Source organism: Parasteatoda tepidariorum, chromosome 3 (genome assembly GCF_043381705.1).
Source record: "Parasteatoda tepidariorum isolate YZ-2023 chromosome 3, CAS_Ptep_4.0, whole genome shotgun sequence".
Taxonomy (NCBI): domain Eukaryota; kingdom Metazoa; phylum Arthropoda; class Arachnida; order Araneae; family Theridiidae; genus Parasteatoda; species Parasteatoda tepidariorum.
This window is the reverse complement of record NC_092206.1, coordinates 56,820,262-56,840,536: the sequence shown is the minus strand read 5'-3', so window position 1 is coordinate 56,840,536 and position 20,275 is coordinate 56,820,262. Positions and strand designations below refer to the sequence as shown.

The 20,275-nt window shown below is 26.1% G+C and overlaps 2 protein-coding genes across 3 annotated transcripts; both read right to left on the bottom strand.

Annotated features, from left to right (window-relative positions):
• Window positions 1–323: 323 nt before the first annotated feature.
• LOC107446481 (6-pyruvoyl tetrahydrobiopterin synthase purple) lies at window positions 324–11,560 on the bottom strand. Of its 2 annotated transcripts, none has more exons than XM_016061152.4 (6): window positions 11,307–11,560; window positions 7,816–7,895; window positions 7,691–7,713; window positions 3,971–4,027; window positions 1,654–1,724; window positions 324–544 (listed from the first exon to the last, which is right to left on the bottom strand). In XM_016061152.4, exons 1-6 carry the CDS (start codon window positions 11,369–11,371, stop codon window positions 412–414), a joined length of 429 nt encoding a protein of 142 aa, XP_015916638.2. In that variant the 5' UTR covers window positions 11,372–11,560; the 3' UTR covers window positions 324–411. The 2 variants fall into 2 exon arrangements, with proteins under 2 accessions (XP_015916638.2, XP_071034767.1); XM_071178666.1 differs by lacking the exon at window positions 11,307–11,560 and adding an exon at window positions 8,056–8,126.
• Window positions 11,561–16,092: 4,532 nt separating this feature from the next.
• LOC107446480 (zinc finger protein 271) lies at window positions 16,093–19,995 on the bottom strand. The gene has a single exon (XM_016061151.3). It carries the CDS (start codon window positions 18,858–18,860, stop codon window positions 17,571–17,573), a length of 1,290 nt encoding a protein of 429 aa, XP_015916637.2. The 5' UTR covers window positions 18,861–19,995; the 3' UTR covers window positions 16,093–17,570.
• Between the last annotated feature and the right edge of the window lie 280 nt (window positions 19,996–20,275).

Below are 20,275 nucleotides of genomic sequence, written 5' to 3'. Positions count from 1 at the left end.
AATAATAAATTTTAAAAAAATTTTAGTGACCTTGGCATTTTGTGTAAAATATGTTTGCAGCAGTGAAGCAACAGTAGTAAGAAATGCTGAACTTTTTACGTTATCAACTTTAAAAAGTAACAAAACATTTAAAAAAGGCAGAAATAAAATAAAAAATCTTACTATAAATAAAAACAATTAGTATCCATTAAAAACTGCAAAATTGACAAATGAAATGGGCGTTGTCAAAAAACAAGAGAAGGTACACTGTCTCCTTGTATATGCCCCACTGCTAAACCCCAAATACTTAATAAATTTACCAGTTAAGATAAATAAAACAATCATTTAAATGAAATGCAATTTTAATAAAAGCCAGTTTTAAATCAACATTTTTTATAAAATATAAATATAACGAGATTAAGAACAGTTACTTCATGAATCGAATTGGCCGTAAAATTTTACAACATTTTTATCTGTTTCATGGATTTTTACACAATGAAGCATTCCAGGTGGTAAATGCTTTGATAACTGCTTCCATATGAAAACACACAGATTTTCAGTTGTGCTGTAAAAGAATTACAAATTTATCATTAGACACAAAAATCACTTGATAACAATGTCAGGGCCTCCACTGGTGACAAAAATAAACCAGCTAGAAAGCGATTCTGCTAGAACAGCTAATTTTATAAAAGGCGCCTATTCTAAAAAAATTATTGCTCTTAATATTTTTAAATATGATTGGAATAGTCGAGTCATGAATTTCTCTCACTAGAAAGTGATTACTCAAATTCGAAATTCAAGGGTTATATATTTCAGATATAGGAATTCTGAAAACCATGTGGAAATGGTTTGGAAAAATAATAAGTGAAAAAAAAAGCTTACAGTAAATGCTAGTATCTGAGAAAACCATAGATAACTGGCAAGAAAACAACATGGACTGTTGATTGAATTGGTGCATTAAGACTCTCTAAAGAAAGTAATCAAATATGAAAATTCAAACTTGAAAAACACATGTATCATCTACTATAATACAATTCTTAACACGATATGTATTGTTATAATTTATATTTCATGATATTCCAATTATAATTATAAAATTTGAATAATTTTAAACTGCAGTTTCAGTTTTTTAAAATAAAATATATCAAAATTATTAAATAGAAAAATCTAATTTAAATAATACATTTCATTTTTTTTTTTAATTAAAGAAAATAAATCAAGAATACTCCGAATAATAATTTTTCAATTCCTCTATTTCCTGATGTAATCGAAGAGGTCTTGTTGTTTATTAAATTTGCTTTCTTCTTGTACTTTTATTAGTCAGATTTCAATAACGTCTTTATTTTGAATAATGATTTGCATCACACAATATATATGCTTTTTTGTATTCATTTATGATAAGATTATAAAAAAAAACACACACATTTAGGGCAGTTTTTACAGAACACTGTATATTCTCTATTTTCTTAAGATTTCTTTTTCCTTGAGTGATATTTTTTATTATAAGAGAACACTATTTAGATGACTGTTATTTATATCTGAGAGTACTATTTATACTATATATATGTATATATATATATAGCTTGTGAGATGCTAAAATAATTATTTTAAAATACTAACTTCAGTGAAGGCCCTGTCATATTCTTCTTTTTTTTTTAATAAATGAAAAAGTACCTCACAACATTCTCAAAATATGGAACATCCAAATCTAAATTTTTATGATCCAATGGCTCTATTACATACATCTGTAAATAAAAAAAATTACTGTATCAAAGGAATTCTTTTTTTTTTTAATTGAAATTATTGAGTGAAATTTTAAAAAAATGCATAAGAAATTTTAAACAATGTTACTACCCAAAAAAAGGGTTATGGTAAAATGTATGATTGACATTTCACATTAAAAATTTTAATATATGTAGTTAAGTTTTATAGCTTGTAGGAATTGATATTTAAAGATTATCCCATCTTACGTTGCATTGTTAACATTATTTTACTTACTATTTGTAGTCCATTTTTATAAGTAATACAGTTATTATCACAATGAAAAATAGATAATTTACTTGCACTAGAAGAAGAAAAACATATTTTATCACATTAATCTATTTTTCTTTAAAACTAAAAGCTCAGTTTAGTATATCAATTCAGTTGAGTTTATTAGTTTAGTTTAGTACACCAATATCAAATCTCATGAATAAGTAAATGCATGATTATTATTTCACATTGAAAATTTAAATATACATAGTTAAGTTAAATAACTTAAAGGAAGTGATTTTTAAAAATTATTCCATCTTATGTAGCATTGTTAATATCATTTTACTTTCTATCTATTTCCAGTCCAGTTTTATAAGTAATATACAGTTCTTATCACAATAAAAAATTAATAATAATTTACTTGCACTGGAGGAAGAAAAACACATTTAATTACATTAATCTATTTTTTTAAAAAACTATAAGTTTAGCTTAAAAGTATTGTAATACGTCAGCAAAATTAATTTATTTTATGTATTTTTAATACCACAAAATAATGTCGTTATTTTGTGTCTTTTTCATCCACTAAAACAGATTCAGTAAATATAGGCCCCACAAATATGCAACCCTGCTTTAAGATGTATTTTTAATTATAGGGCTTTTAACAACATTGATATCCTTGATATTATAAAGATCTGAAAGCAGAGAGTATCCATTAATGCTCCTATCTGCTATTTCTTACAATTTATCACAGAATAAGTGCATCTATAAACAAATAATTACCTGCACAATTTCACAGGCTTGAAAACTAAGTTTTACTTAGCTTGAAAGAAGTAAAATAAAATGAATATTCCAAGGGGAAAATAGTTAGCAGCTAAAAATGCAGTCAAAGATGTTAAAGCATATGTTTTAGATTTCAAAATAACCTCTGAGTTAACGAAATTGTCAACATAATTAAGGTGTCCCAGCTTGTGAAAAAGGAACTCTTTGTAATGATAAATCTAATGCTAATCTGTTTTGTTAAAAAGGTAAAATAGATATAAAATTAAATAATTAGAAATCTATGTAAGATCATACATAGTTAGAACATCTCTTTAAGAAAATTATATAAACTTTGAAAAATTAACACCATTTTTGAAACTAGAACTAATCCAAATTCTACTTAGAATTAATGCAAAACTGGCATAGTTTTTTAAAAGTATGTATTGATCTGAAATTCAAGCTTTTCAATTCTATTCTTTCAGTTGTTACTGTAACTATTTATTTCTCATTTTTTAACATACAATTTTTAAACACATAACTAATTTCCCCACACTGTACTAAGACCTTTTCTATGAATTTTGTATTCCTCAATGCTATTTTTTAAATATTGCATACTGCACTAAAAAAGGGGCGATTATGACAGTAGTAATAGCGAATATAAATTGCTTTACCTTTTTAATTAGATCTGAAAATTAAAGGATTCTCAAATCAAAACTTAAAATAGTCATGTTAAGAAAATAAATTTTTAAAAAAAATGTATTTTAAGTTTGGCAAGAGAATTTATAAACTAAAATAAAACTTTCATACCATTAATAGAAAAATATTGAACAATTCATATCCACAGTTTTTTATAATAAATTAAGCAAAATTTTCTATAAACTGATTCAATTATCAAAAAGATTTATTTTTAACAGAAAATAGTGTTTAAAAAAATCACAATCTTGTATGAAATGCTGGTTTTAAAATCAGCTATATCTAGTTAAGTTTTAAATGTAAATGTTACAACTTCTTGAAAGTTCTATGTCTATGTGTAGATATAAAGAATGACAACTAGCTGATCTGTAATGGATGGACTTGAAATTGAAATGGGTGGACTGTCTGTAAAATAAAGTCTGATAGATAATAACACAAAAACCTTTTTAACACACTTTAAACATAAAATATATAATTAGGAAATATAAATAGAAATATTAAAATAAAATCACTTTTTAAATTTATTTACTTGAAAAGAAATAATTTGATACAAATAAAAAATATTTACTTTCATAATGTTTTTTAGATCTTCAATATTAATAACCATGCCAGTAACTTTATCCACCTATAAATAAATAATTAAGTCTTACTACAATTTTAATCTATCAAATATTGATTAAAAAGACAGCAAAAACTTAACGAATTAAGATTGATTAGGAGAAGAGAAAAATAAAATTTTCCCATTAAGCAAATAATCAACATTTAAAAAAACAGAAAAGGGAAAAAATAAATAACTTTTTCTTTAGGAGTTCAATTTTTTTATAAAATGCGACATTTTATCTTCTATTAAAACAAATTAGTAAAGTAATTGTAACTACTTAATAACACTCATATTTAGAGGGGGAAACATAAAAGATCATTTTCTGGGTGATCATATGTTCTACATAACTTAATTCATTATAATCAAAATTACAAGGATAGAAATGGTGGTAGGTGTTTGTTATATCGACGATCAACCAACATATACAAGAAAAAATGAGAGATTGATCTATGTTATTTATGTGATAAAAGTTGAGGTTACTATGAAAAGCATAATTAGGCATGTTGAAAGATAAATGCAATAATTTCAAAAGAATTTGAAACATATGAAAAACAATTTGTAAATGCATTATTAAATTTTTTTTTCATCAAAAGGAAATTAAAAAAAAAAACAAGTTAAACTTATAAAATTTATATGAATGATGTAGAGCAACAAAAAAACAAGTTATCTTAGATTAAAATTTTATGTAGAATTAATTACATCATACTTTTGAATAATTTCACATAGAGAAATATACAGTAGACTCCCTACTACTCTGTCTCTGGTGTAAGAATAGGATGCATAACAAGAAAGCCAGATGGGAAGGAGTTCTACTACCTACCCCTTCTTCCGCATAAATAAAAACCCATTACAGAATTTTAGACAAATATTATAGTCCAAAGTGAAAACTGATTAATCCAAGGACATATACTACATTTATTAAAAAAATACACAAAACTACTGCCACTAGCTATACTTTTAACAGCTCTAAAGCAATAGTTTTTGCAGATACCCCAGATTTCAGAAGATCTCTCTAACAGAGTGAAAGCTTACAACATTTCGAATTTTTATTTTTTCTACCAACCATGCAAATTTTAAAAAATGGCCAGCTCCAAAGTTTGTTATTTTTACTAAGCAAGATAGAATGGAGGAGAGGATAATCAGGTATGCAAAGAGGCATTTTAAAAATCTATTTTTTACAATTCCTTGCTTTGTTCAAAAGAATACAAGGACCACAGTGGCTTATAGAAATTTTCAGAATTCAGATACTTTGTTCTGAAATACATTTAATAGAACTAAATGCATGGTAAATAAAGCAAAAAGACCTTTTGTAATTTAAACAACAAAAAGGCAAAATTTTTTAAATCCTTAAAATATCAGATGATTAAAAAAAAAATTTTGAGTTTCAGAAATAAAATTGCATTCAGAATAAACTTGTTTCTGCTTAAGACAAATAATAAATTGTGAAAAACCTTTGTTTGTTAAATTATGAATGATGAAAGATAACAAAGTTTAAGGAAGGAAAAAAAAAACAGCAAAGAGTAAAGAAATAGTTAAAATTCAAGCATAATTGAATCAGTTAACATTGTGCATAGGTGAAAGTTCATTGATAGAAATTAATATTGACTAATAGCATACATATTTTAAAAAAATTTTATAATTAGATCAATCATGGAAAAGTGAATTCATACCAGTTACATAATTCATTAATGAGACTTAATAGAGATTAATATTCACTTATAGTAGTTTTCATCTAAGTCTTTTTTCTTCCTCCATTCATCTTTTTAATTGTGAGAGATAAATGATTTAACATTTTTTTTTCATGCAAAAAAAAGATTAAAATTTTTTCCAGTAAACTATAATAAAATATCATCTTTAAGTAGTACCAAGAACAATAGCTCTTGCCGCTTTATAAAATAGATCTTTTATTTATTTATAAAATAGTTCTAAAATTTTGTAAAAAAATATAGATATAAGTAATTTGCTGCTATTATATATATATATCAGGTATTTGCTACTATTATATATATATCAGGTATTTACTGAGTCCAAAACAATTTTATAAATATATATTTAAAATTTAATTAAAAATTTGTGCAACATATTTTGCATAGTGAAAAAAATTTAGTATGAATTCCTATTTCTAGTTGCAGCTGAAATTTTTTTTTCCTTAATTTTAATTTAATTTAGATGGAAATGACACTTACCATCTTTTTAGTTTTGAGGATATAAATCACTTTAAATTAAGTTTTTTCTTTATTTTTTTAATTTTAACAAATTTAAAGTTCTATTTTGTATGACTATGGACTTGATAATTTGTCTTGCAAATTTGCATATTGCCACTTGCTATTTACATATTAAATTTCAGATGAACATGTGCTTTACCTATTACTTTTTAATTAACTTTTAATAAATGCTACAAAACATTTATTTTTATGTATGAAAAATTATGAAGATATTTTTTTTCTAAAATTTAATTCAAGAGTATTAATAGAAAAACCATTCAGACAAATGTATTAGTGATATAGTAAAAGCAATCCACCTATTTTAACATATTAATAAAAAATCTATTCATAAATTATCTATATAGTATTCTGAATCACTCATTTGTCACAAAATATTAATTAGATGTAATGCTTAAATCTTGGTTCAAACAAAATTTAACACTATTTATGAAAAAGTATTAAAAGTTTTGCATTCAATATCACGTGAAAAAAATTTTCAATTTTACAATTTTTAAATTTTCTTTTATTGGTCATTATTTGTCATAGATTAGGTGCGCAAATTATGGTAAGTGGTTTTATATATATATTGCAACAAAAAATTTACATAAATTATTTCATAACTATGTTCTGAGAAGCTTTAAAAAAATTCCATCAATTAAGAACAATTGCTTCAAAAACAATGCCATTTAGAGAAGAATTTTCTTAAATTAAACAAAAAGAAAAGGATGAAAACCCCTCATAATAATCTGATAGGTTTTTAAACACATCATAAAGGAAGCAATGTACTGTTAAATCTTCATAATAATTTTATCAATAAGAATATTAATTTTGCCAACTAAAATGACAAAAAAGTGAAGGATGAAGGAAAACTAACATTCATATAAGACAAAAATAAAGTTAGACAAAAATTAGTTTAGATAAAAGTAAAAATTATTAAAAAAGCATAAGTCATGTAACAAAAATCATAAATATTTAGAACAAGAATTGAGTAAATAAATTTGAAACTATAAATAAAAACCATACATAATGACAAATTTAATGAAAGTCATAGGATAATTTTGGTACTATGATGAAACACCTTCATTAATGTTAAAGCACAGAATTTATTTTGTGTCTGATCACTGTAAAAGGGGCTGAATTATATTAGGATTGAAACAATGATAAATCTGATTGCATAACATTATTTATGTTTTTCTTTATTTTTAAACAGCACAAAAAAAAAGTCTCCTTTATTTGGAAGTTAATGAGCAGCAAAACTAATCATATCAATTATCACAAAATCAACTTCAATTTAAAGTATAAAATTGAAATGTGATATACTATAAGGAATTGTTAAAAATATAATTAGATACTAATCGATATTAGACAAAATTATAATGAAACTACAAAAAAAAATTATAAAAGTTACATTTATTTCTAACATTTTATTTCATAATAAGTTTAAAATATACATCATCATTAAGATTTCAATTTATGTACTTACCTTTCCTTTCACTGTGACTTCAACTAAAAATAAAAATTTTTGAAACATTTCATCTTTTAAAATTTTAAAGAAATTGGTTAATAGTCCTAATTTTCAATTTTAACACTTAACTATTAAAATTTTACCTTTATAATTATGTCCATGTCCATTAGGATTGTTGCATTTTCCAAACAAGGATTTGTTTCCCTCAGAACTTAAATCTTTGCTATAAAACAAGATATCTTTCTTAATTCATGTATATTAAGATCATATAGTTAAAAGAAAAATATGATTAATTATTGTTTTTAAATAACAAGTATATAAACAAACAAAATAAAATAATAACAAGTATTATAAACAATAACAAAATAAAAACTTCAGCTTACTTATTTAGACTATGATGAAAAAAATTTTCAATGGCCAAAATTTCAAAAGTACTCATGAAATTCTTAAAAAATTTGGAAACATAATTGATATTTTACAAGCACTTTAAATGTTGCTATAGGGTTGAAATGCTAGATATAAAATTTAAAAAATTAATTTCAGCTCTAGATATTAAATAACAAAAATTAATCTCAACTCTGGATATAAAATAACAATAATTAATTTTAAGCATATATTGTTACTTGCTTAAAATTAATTATTGTTAGTAGCATATATTGTTAGTACTTGTCTATTTTCAAACAGACAACTTTATATAATTACTAGCAGATATACATCATTCAATGTAATGAATTAGTGACATTATTTTTTAATAATGCACAATCAACAAAATAAAATGAAAACAATTATGTCAAATAATTTTTAATCATTGAAAGTTCATTCCATATTAAAATGCTATTTTAAGTGAATGGAAGATCTGCTTAAAATACATTAAGCAATTTATGAACCCAATACCCCATTTCTTTTGGATAGGCATACTTTTATTGAAACAAATTTGGTTGCTTTCTCTTGAAATATTGGCTTAAATGTTGGCCTACAATTTAAAAATGCAACATCCTAGAATTCTACTGAAACTAGTCAATAGATTTTATTTAAAATTTAACAGTTAAAATTACAGGCTTTTTTTTAATTTTTATTTTTTTTTAACTATGAAAGAACTTTATTTTAAAACATATTTATTTTATTAATATAAAAGGAAATTATTTATTTAGATGGAATACTGTTTCAAACTTTGTAGCCCTAGCAACATCTAAACAGTTCCTTATTTTACTGTGTACCAAACATTGAGAACATTTGTTCTAATAATGCAACTGCATGTAACAGTTTAGTAATAACAAGGACAATTTCATCAATATCTTTTGATAGGCATAACCACTAAAATAATGGGAAAATGTCAGTATATTTTAGTTTTTCTAATTCTTCATAAGTTAAATGTTTAATGTTTCAGCAGTGGGTATTGCTGCTGTTTCCTTTTTGCTCAGCAATCCTATCAATTTCATCAAACATATAGGGAAAGAATGGGGCTAGATTCGTCTAGTAATTTATAATTTTGGTCACTAATTCAGGGTTCAGCCAACGCTATTGTTCTTCTATTGTTAAAGAGTCTTTTTGAAGCATGGGTCCTCAATATTTGCCAAAAAGTGGGCATTTGTCAAGACTATTTGATATCATTATACTTCATAGCTTTCTGAATTTTGTTTTTTAATTGCCATATCATTCGATAAAATAAAAAAAAGTAGATCAGAAAATTACATAAATATTGAAAGTTATAATGTATTTATAGTTTATATAATTGAAGTTTATAGTTGAAAAGTAAAAGAAATAACAAAAAACTTTAAGATTTTTTATTTTTTAGGTAAAGGCAGAAAACAACTGGTAAGACTATTATTGGACTGTTACTGGACAAAAAATAAGATTTATTCTGTTGTTCATCCTAAGCACTTTAGAAGGGTGACACGCCTTACATGCCCTTTGGTTGTTATAAATATGCCCTCTTTATAAAAATAAGTTGTTATCCCTTAAAAACATTGCCTTTTTATTTTATTTTTTTGATGAAAAGTTTGCTTTTCTGTTGTTACAATGAAAAGTCCATTTCTTATTTATTTAGTTATTGAAAATTATTGAACTTTATTTCTTAATTTCATTTCTTCACTTATGTAAAATTTCTTTTTATGTTAACTAGTTATATAGTTAAATTTTGCATGGTATTAGATCCCAGAGAAATTCATATCCTTTATTTAGGGGGTATATTATTAAGTTTTTTAGTGATTTTAAATTTTACCATTATTTTTTAATAAATATGTTTTATTTAAAAATGCACATTAAAATATTTATTTTCTTATAATTTTAATTTAAAATATAAAAAAGGATTTCAAGTTGCTTATAAATAAATCCTTTTTTTTTTATAGTTTATTTATTTATTTGGCTATTGGAAGCCATCGGCTGGGGGTTCGAATCCCGGTCTGGGCATGGATGTTAATCTTCCTTTTGTGCTGCCCTCTGTTATGTGTGTGAATGTGGCCCACCCTATAAACAGGTTTGTGGCAGTGTGGCGTGGGCAATGTTGCTCACCTCCGTGACTTTGGTTCACAGGTGCCCACTGGGTAACGCTAAATGAGTAACAATTCCGNTCGTATCCCGGTCTGGGCATGGATGTTACTCTCTCTTTGTGCTGCCCTCTGTTATGTGTGTGAATGTGGCCTACCCTATAAACAGGTTTGTGGCAATGTTGCTCACCTCCGTGACTTTGGTTCACAGGTGCCCACTGGGTAACGCTAAATGAGTAACAATTCCGGCATCTTCATAGGCAAATATTCAAATTCAGTGCCTGCCATTTGAAGAAAAAAAACTATTTTTCAAAACTTCAAATTTTTTTGTTATTTTGATAATGAGTGAGAATTAGGTACTTTATGAAATATACACATAAAATAATATAAGAAGGTAATCAAAAAACTGAAGATCAAATTAAAATTAATAAAATTGATTCACATTTCAATAAATTTTAATGGTAGTAAGTGAGTGTCCTTTCAAAACTCAAAATTCGCTTTTCTGTGAAGAAGCACCTTGCATTTTTTATTCCTAGGAAAAGCTCTGCATTTTCAATTAATTTAAAAAATCAAAAAACATAGGAAATTTTAAAAAATTTACACTTCACACATATTTTTTTCCTTAAATGTTTCAAACACGCTTAAAACAAGTGTTTTAGAAGTAAATACCATTGAAGTTAAGCTAAGTCGCACATTCACCCTAGCAGTGCCCCTTCCAGACTTAATTTGCAATGATCAATGGCTCACAAGCCTGGATTGTTAAGTGTCATTAAAACCAACAATATATATCATCAAACTAACAATATATTTTGTTAGAATAAAAGTCATAAGTATCAAAAATAAAATAATGAACATAGAATATTTAAAATGTTTTAAGCGTCACAACCCTTTAAAATTAGGTGACAATATATTTAAATTGCAAAAATTACTCGTGAAATTATTGTTAGAGAATCTATACAGTTAAAAGCTTCACTAAAGAAATTTCCAGTCTTTTTTTTAACAACTACGCACACAGCTGGAGTAAAATGTAAATGAATAAAAATAATTCCAACAAGTGTACTGACTAGAAATTAAAGACCTTAAAACTTTCGGCCCCAAAAAAAACACGGTAAAAAATGCATATTTTAATAAAATAATTAATCATAAACCTGTGTAATCTATGAGCAGAACTAATTGACTCAATTCGTGTAATATAAACAACAGGATCAGACATTATAGATTAAATGCTTTGATTTTTGTTTCACGCTTCGAGAAAATCTTGAGCAGATTTAACCTAAAGAGGGGGGAAAGAAAAAGAATTCCTTTAACCACAGGTTTAACAATGGAATACTATACTAGTTATCTAGTAAACTTAATAATTTTGATTGAAACTTTATTTTTGAATAATCAATACGAACGCTTCCGGTTACTTATTTCTGCTTCTCAAAGGATTCTATTTAAAAAAAATCTAGTTTTCAAATAGATAATATTATAAATTAATAACTTTAACTTCAGTTTGAAACTTTCTTCAGATCAAAATGAAAATGGTCCATCGATAAAAACTGAAAACGGCGATAAGCTGAGTTCTTTACCCATCCATGGCATCTCTTTCTCTAGTAAAATTTAGTAAGTTTCGATCTTGATTTTGAAAATTATTTTCAAAAAATTATGTTGAGAACAATATGACAAAAAATATATTACGAGAGTCCTGCTGATATTTAAAAATAAATTATAAACAAACCAAAATAAAAAAGCGTTGGGAAAAATTAAAACATCGGCGTCGTTTTCATCAAATGGCATTACTATGAAACATATTTCTAAAAACTCTAAAATAATTTTTCTCATAAAAATGAACTGCGTTATTAATTCCAGGACGAAATTTTGTTTCGTAGATGAGAGTTAGTACTTGGGAATTGGATTTTGTGAAATTGGATTTTGATAATAAAAAATTGGAATTTTTTTAGAAAAATTTGAATTTAAGATTTAGCTTTTGCGAGCTAAGATTTGAAGATTTAGATTTTTAAATGGGATTTCAAAATTGAGATTTGGGAACTGGAGTTTTGGATCGGTTTTATTAAAAACTTGACTTTGAATCTGAGGATGAACTTGAGAATAAGGAAATGAATTTAAAGAATTAAAATTTGGAATATGGGTTCCTAGAATTGCGATCTGTGTTTTATGATTTAGGAAATGCTACTTGGTATCTGAGATATAATTTTTCGAAGGCAGTGGCTTGCCAACTGGGGGGGGGGCAGTCGCCCCCTCTGAAATTTAAGTGAGAGGACGAAATAATATGTTTCGCTCCTCCTCAAATCTAAACATTATTTTAGTCTTGAAATAATTGAGAGGGCGAATAATGCACTTCACACCTTCTGAAATTAAGACATCCCATTAAGTCAAGACAAGTTTAAAAGAAGGAATTCAAAAGGATTCCAAAATTCAAGAGGATTTCAAAAATAAAACTTTATTTTTCTCTGAAACTTAATTGAAATTCAAATTATGTGTTTCGCCTCTTCTGAAATTTAGAAATTCACAAAAATAAAATCAAGTTAACTTGACAAAAATTAGATATAGAGAAGGAAAAAAAATTTCCAACTTTGAGTCGATTTTCCAAGTAGAAAACTTAATTTTCCTCTGAAATTAAAGTAAGGATGCAAATAATGTGCTTCGCCCCTTTTGAAATTTAGACATTCATTAAAATAAAGTCAACTTGAATTGCAATTTTAGAAAGAAAAAAACTTTTTTTTCAACTTTGAAATTATTTTTGAATTAGAAAACCATATTTTCTTCTAAAATTTAATTGAGGGAGCGAATAATGTGCTTCGTTCTTTCAGAAATTTAAACATTTAGGAAAATGAAGTCAAGTTAAAGTTGTAATTTCAGATAAAAAAAAGTTTTTTTTCCTACCTTGAAGTTATTTCCGAAATCGGAAACTTGATTTTACTTTAATAATTGAGGGGGCAAATAATGTGCTTCTCTCCGTCTGGAATTTAGGCACTCGTGAAAATAACGTTAAATTAAAAATAAAAAGTTATTTTAGAAAAGAAAAAAAAAATTCTTAACTTCGAAGATATTTTTAAAACCAATCACCTAATTTTCTTCGGAAATTTAATTAAGGGGGCGAATAATGAACGTCGCCCTTCTGAAATTCAGACATTCGCGAAAATAAAATCAAGTTAAAATGAAGTTATTTTTGAAATTGAAAACCATGTTTTATTCTGAAATTGAATAGAGGGGGCGAATAATATGCTTCACCCCCCTTTTGAAATTTAGGCATCCGCGAAGACAAAGTCAAATTAAAAAAAAAAAAGTTATTTTAAAAAGAAAAAAAAATTTTTTCAACTTTAAAGTTATTTTTCAAATTGAAAATCTTATTTTCTTCTGAAATTTAATTGAGGGACGAATAATGTGTTTCATCCCTTCTAAAATTTAGACATTCACTAAAATAGAATCAAGTAAAATTTGAAATAGAGAGAAAAAAAAATCTTTTTTTTTTTCAACTTTGAAGCGATTTTCCAAGTTGAAAACTTTATTTTCCTCTAAAATTGAAGTAAAGGAGTAAATAATGTGCTTCGCCTCTTCTGAAATTTAGACATTCTGTAACATTAAATCAACTTTGAAGTTATTTTTGATGTTGTAAACCTTATTTTCATCTTAAATTTCATTGAGGGAGTGAATAATGTGCTTCGCTCCTTCTGAAAGTTAGGCATTTGCGAAAATAAAGTCAAGTTAAATTGGTAATTTTGGAAAGAAAAAATCTTTTTTTTTCTTTCTGCTTTTGCATATTTTCAAAATTAAAAGCCTTATTTTCCTCAGAAATTTAATTGAGGAGTTAATTACGTGCTCACTCCTTCTGATATTTAGACATTCATAAAAATGAAGTTAAATTATTATTTTTAGAAGAAAAAAAAAACTTTTTTCCAACTTTTAAAACTTTATTTTCACAAAGCGAACACTTTTTATTTTACATATGATAACTTTCTATATAGTTAAAAGAAAGAAACATTTTTAAAAACAAAATACACCAAAAAACGCACTAAAACAAATCAAATGTTTAGAAAACTAAAAAAAATTCTTCTCCTTCAGCCTTCCCTGGAAAAAGTAATAAAATGCACTCTTCACTGATAAAAATTTGTTCCAAAGTCTCCCTTGATTTTCGACCCCTTGGCCTCCCGCAAAGAATATCCTTAGTTAAATTCCTCATAAACAGTCACCTCATTTTACACTTTGGGAAAAAGTCTTTCCCTCTTAAATAGCCTTTATCATTTTTATGGCCCTGGGCTCCTTTGTTCTCTTTTTAAAATGTCAGATATGGACAGAACCATGTTTTATTTGGATATCTCTCTTGATAATAAATTGTTTCAAGAAAGCAATTATCTAAATTTTCTAAGAAAACAGATGCTTTAAGCTAAGGGATCTGAACTGGGGAAAATCTGGTTGACATTTTCTCTGGCCATTTTGTGATGAGACTTTCTCTTAGAAAAATATTCATAAACATTCCGTTAAATTTCCTCTTTTTTTTTTTTTGCTGTTTTAATTGCATTATTTAAATTATCTATTTTAAATTAAAGCTTGATATTTTGTTTAATTGCTTTAATGAAGATTTTTTTTCTTCATCAGTTTGATAAATTACTTACAACATAAAAATAATTTAAACTTTTTGATATAAATCGTACTATAAATAATTCTCATTCTTAATAAAGTTTTTCTTCGAATAACTGGAAAACATAAAATAGGTTTCGAAGGAGGTAAGCCAATATTTTCATTAAATCATTTAATACTTTTGCAACTGTGTATTTATTAACTGTTAGAATTGTTTTTTTTTATAATTGTTCGAATAATAATTGTTTCTATTATGTTCGCATATCAAGTTAATTTATATAGTGCCTTAGTTCCTGATTTTACCGTTTATTGTTTGTGTATAAATTTTTTTATTAGTTTATAATTATGAATATAACATTTTTTTTTAAATTGTAAAGCGAGTTTTCGAATTTTTTTAAACAACTTTGTTTTTATTCAAGAATGAAATGCAAGCTTCTATTCAAACAGGAAATGAAACTTTTATTTTTATTAAAAAAAAAAATCCCATTTGGTTCAATAAAAAAAAAACTTTTTTAATTAAATAAAAAAAAACTATTAACATTGTTTCATTTAAAATAAGTCATAAATTATTTCATTTTGAATAAGTCATGGTTTTTCAGTTAATGAAGAATAATAAATAAAATTCTTTGAAATAAAAAATTTGTTTCTGTATTTACGAGGATTCTTTGTGCTTTTAAGAGGGACATTCTAACATCTATTCTTAATCAGCATTATCTTTATTTTATTAAAATTAATTTCAAGTCTTTTGCTTTCATTGTAGTTCAAATACTTAAAAACAAAATATATAAAAATTACCGAAGAACTGTTAATTCTAAAAGCACTAAAATAATATGATTGAGAATGCATTGTATGAACTCTGAAACTTTACTGATTTTTTAAATTTACCATTTTATTCTTTACTTTTATAATAACCACATTATATAGAACAGAGCTGAAACACCAAATTCATTACACAATTTCTTTCTCTCTCTTATTTAAATGATTGAGAATGCATTGTACCTCTGAAACTTTACTTATTTTTTAAATTTACCATTTTATTCTTTACTTTTATGATAACCACATTATATAGAACAGAGCTGAAACACCAAATTCGTTACACAATTTCTTTCTCTCTCTTATTTAAAATGAACCATATAAAAAAACCTTTATACACCAACAATAATTTATATAATCGTGATAATTTTTCTGTTTTCATCATTTCTTCAAAATTTAAATATTTCTGTTTATTAATTGAATAATTTTATTTTCCGTTTCAAACATAACAATTTCAATTTAAATCCAGAGAAATAAAACTGGAACAAGATGAGAAAACACTACACGTAAAACTACATAAATTTTATTTTTTTTGCCTCTTTTTATTTTTCACTTTAAAATCCGAAGAAAATAAAATTCATTGTCAAAACAAGCCATTAAAAAAAAAATTTTAGGAAAAAAAGTTTCATGATTTTTTCTTATATTGCTTTGGAATATTAAAAAAAATAGTCTTGCATCATGATTGTTTTGTCATATATGATTACATGACAATATGAATACATAGATTTTCCTCTCATTTTGATCAGAAGTTTCAGTAAGCAGACTATTAAAAAATGGATCTTTTTTAAAATATAGCTATATTTTAAGGACCCTGTATTTACTGAAGTAATTCTTAAAGACATAGCATATGTGCCTATAAAAAAACCAATAATTTTATTCATTTTTTGTAACACGCGTATAAAATTTTTAGATTTGAAACTAACAAATAATTTTTTAAATTTTTTCAGTTTGTCTTGAAAAGACCTACCTAAAGATATATCATTAACCAGATTCAAAATGTTTTCTTAAATTGATATTATATGATTGTCATAATAAGTAGGAGAAAAGGGGGGATGCTGAGAACAGGGGGGGGCAAGAGTGGCCAACATGAATTTAAAAAAATTTCAGTCAAATTTCCTCTGAAATATTGTTTATAATTAATGCATTCAGTGTAAGTTTCTCATCTGATAATTAAATTATTGGATCTCTTAAAATGAAAAGCCATGCCTTAAGTTCCACTTGTCCATGCAGTTCCCTGACAATTTTGAGAAAACTCAAGTGAAATATTAATTGTAATAAGTTCTTTTCGAGGACATAAACAAAAAATGGTCCCAATAGTTTAGTCAGAAAAACAGTCTGAAGTCCTTTTATGTCAATTTCACTTTTGTCATGATAAGTACTTTGCTAGATCTCGAGAGCTTTTGTCTTCCTGTGAAGTATCATGACATACAATCCATTTGCTTTTAAGTTTTTAAGGTATAGCTAAATAGGCAAAAAGTGAAATTAAAATTGATGATCCTGACTATTTAACGTCAAATTGGAACCATATTTTTCAAATTGCAACCCTTAATTTGAATCAGAAACAATATATTTTAATAGTGAAATATGCAGGCATTAAGCATGAAAAGAATACAATGGTTTGCTTCCAAACAAAAAGGAGTTAACGATTCAGAAGCCAGAAAGGCTAACATTCAGACGATAGTCAGTAAAATCACTATTTCTCACATTTCTAAGCCCCATGATATTGAATACCAGCTCTGTCCAACTGAATTACAAATTTAAAAAATTGGTACCTTACTTTTAATTAGTAGTAGTTGCTCTGGATAAATTCGCAAACAGTTAAAATAGTTATCTATGAAACTTCATGAACAGGTTTATTTATCAGGTTATACAATTCTTATGAACATTATATTATACTTATAAACAGGTTATACTAGCACTTAAACATTATGTGAATAAACTTACAAAAAATAAAGTTAGTCAGTAGTATGAACAGAAAAGTGAGCATAAAATTCCTTTACAGAGATAAACTTTAAGAGTTAACTACAAGATTCAGGTTTCTCACTAGTATGAACACGAAAATGCTTAGTCAGACAAATTCTATGTGAAAAACTCTTATTACATATACTACAAGAATAAGGTTTCTCACCAGTGTGAACACGATTGTGTATAGTTAGAGTATTTTTTAATGAAAAACTCTTATTACATATACTGCAGGAAAAAGGTTTCTCACCAGTGTGAACGATATTGTGTTTATTCAGAAGACTCCGACGTGAAAAATTCTTATTACATATACTACAAGAATAAGGTTTCTCATTGGTATGAACATAACAGTGTTTAGTCAGAGAACTTCGATGTGAAAAACTCTTATTACATATACTACAAGAATAAGGTTTCTCCCCAGTATGAACACGATAATGCTGAGTCAGATGATTTCTTTCTGAAAAATTCTTATGACATATATTACATAGATGAGGCTTCAAACCAGTATGAACATGACTGTGTCTAGTCAGACTACTTCTTTGTGAAAAACTCTTATAACATACACTACAGGAAAAAGGTTTCTCACCAGTGTGAACACGACTGTGTTTAGTCAATTGTCGTCTTTGTAAAAAACTCTTGTTGCATATACTACAAGAATAAGGTTTCTCACCAGTATGAAAATAACTGTGTTTAGTCAAATCACTTAATTTTGAAAAACTCTTATTACATATATTACAGGAAAAACATTTCTCACCAGTGTGAACACGATTGTGCATAGTTAGAGTATTTCTTAGTGAAAAACTCTTATTACATATACTACAGGAAAAAGGTTTCTCACCAGTGTGAACACGACTGTGTTCAGTCAGATAAAATCGGCTTGAAAAACTTTGGGTACATATACTACAGAAAAAAGGTTTCTCACCAGTATGAACATAACTGTGATTAGTCAGATATCTTCTCTGTGGAAAACTTTTATTACATATATTACAGGAAAAAGGTTTATCACCAGTGTGAACACGATTGTGTTTAGTCAATTGACTTCTTCGTATAAAACTCTTGTTACATATACTACAAGAATAAGGTTTCTCATTTGTATGAATATGACTGTGTCTAGTCAGATGACCTCTTTTTGAAAAACTCTTATCACATATGCTACAGGAAAAAGGTTTCTCACCAGTGTGAACACGATTGTGTATAGTCAGATCACTTCTTTGTATAAAACTCTTGTTACATATACTACAAGAATAAGGTTTCTCATACGTATGAACATGACTGTGTCTTATCAGATTACCTCTTTGTGAAAAACTTCTATTACATATATTACAGGAAAAAGGTTTCTCACCCATTTGAACATGAGACTGTTTAGTTGTGTCACTTCTATGGGAAAAACTATTATTGCATATGCTACAAGAATGAGGCTTCACACTGTATTCAGTCACATTACTTCTTTGTAAAAAAACTCTTATTACGTATATTACAAGAGTCAAGTTATTAACCAGTATCAGTCCGACTGCCGGTTAGTTAGATTACTTTCTACGAAAAACTCTTATTAGATGCTACACAAGAATAAGTATTCTTGTATTCTGTAAATATTAGTCTCAGTTCATTTCATATCCCTTTGTGTATAAAGGTGCGCCTTTAAATAAAATTGTTGTAACCAATTAAAGTTGAAAATAATGTCACACAAATGTAATAATTACTTATGCTTCAAATGGTAAATTTATCAGAACAATTAAATTTTAAAAACAAACTAATAAATATTTTATAAGAAATATGATTTTCTGAATAACAAGTATAGAAACTAAGGCTAGAAATTGATCTTGAAACTAATTTTGTTAAGCAGAGAATAAAGAAAAGGCAACAGAAATATTTAAATTATTATACTTAAAAATCATAACTGGAGTATCATTTAAAATGTTCTACAATAATCTATATTTTATTCTTGGTAAATGGTAAAACTTGCTTAGATTATTTAGTCTAGCATTCAAAACAAATTTTAAGGCTGTAACTATATGTTTTGGCTATCATATGACTAAGATTAACATAAAAAGTAACCTTAAGAAACTAATAATATAAGGAATGTTTAGTGATAGTGACTTAAGGCAAAAATTAAATTACACGCTATAGATTGAAACTTAGATTTTTCAACAAATATTTTATCATATGCACAGAGATACATAAGTTTCAAATTAGTGTGGACAAAAAATTTAGCTAATATGCCTCATAAAAATTTAATCATCCTAACCTATTACTATTGTTAGTTGCTTAACAGACTAACAAAATAAATTTTTATGTTAGTCTAAACACTGCTCAAACAAGACAAATATTGCTCAAATAGCATATTTCATAAGTAACAAACTTTTCACATAAACATTATGAAGAGATTTTCTGAGACTGTAAATTTAGACACTTTTTGCAGAAAAAACTTTTGCACCAAAGATTTAAATGCATAATCATGAGTACAAGAAAATTCTAAATAATATTTACAAGGATAATTTCTGTCTTTAGACTTATAATGAAGGTTCCCAAATGAGTGAAGATAATTGTGCCATACGAACAAGATCTGTAAATGGTAAACAGTTTACAGAAATTAAGCTTTTACATTATTTTAAAACACTTTTTGCCATTTATTACTTTGAAGTATTTTCCTTCATAGATTGCCAATGTCTTTTCAACAAAACTAGTGTAAGTATCTTAGTGCAAAAAACTAAAATCAATGAATTTATTTCCCAAATATTAAAGCGAGAATTTCTATTTAACT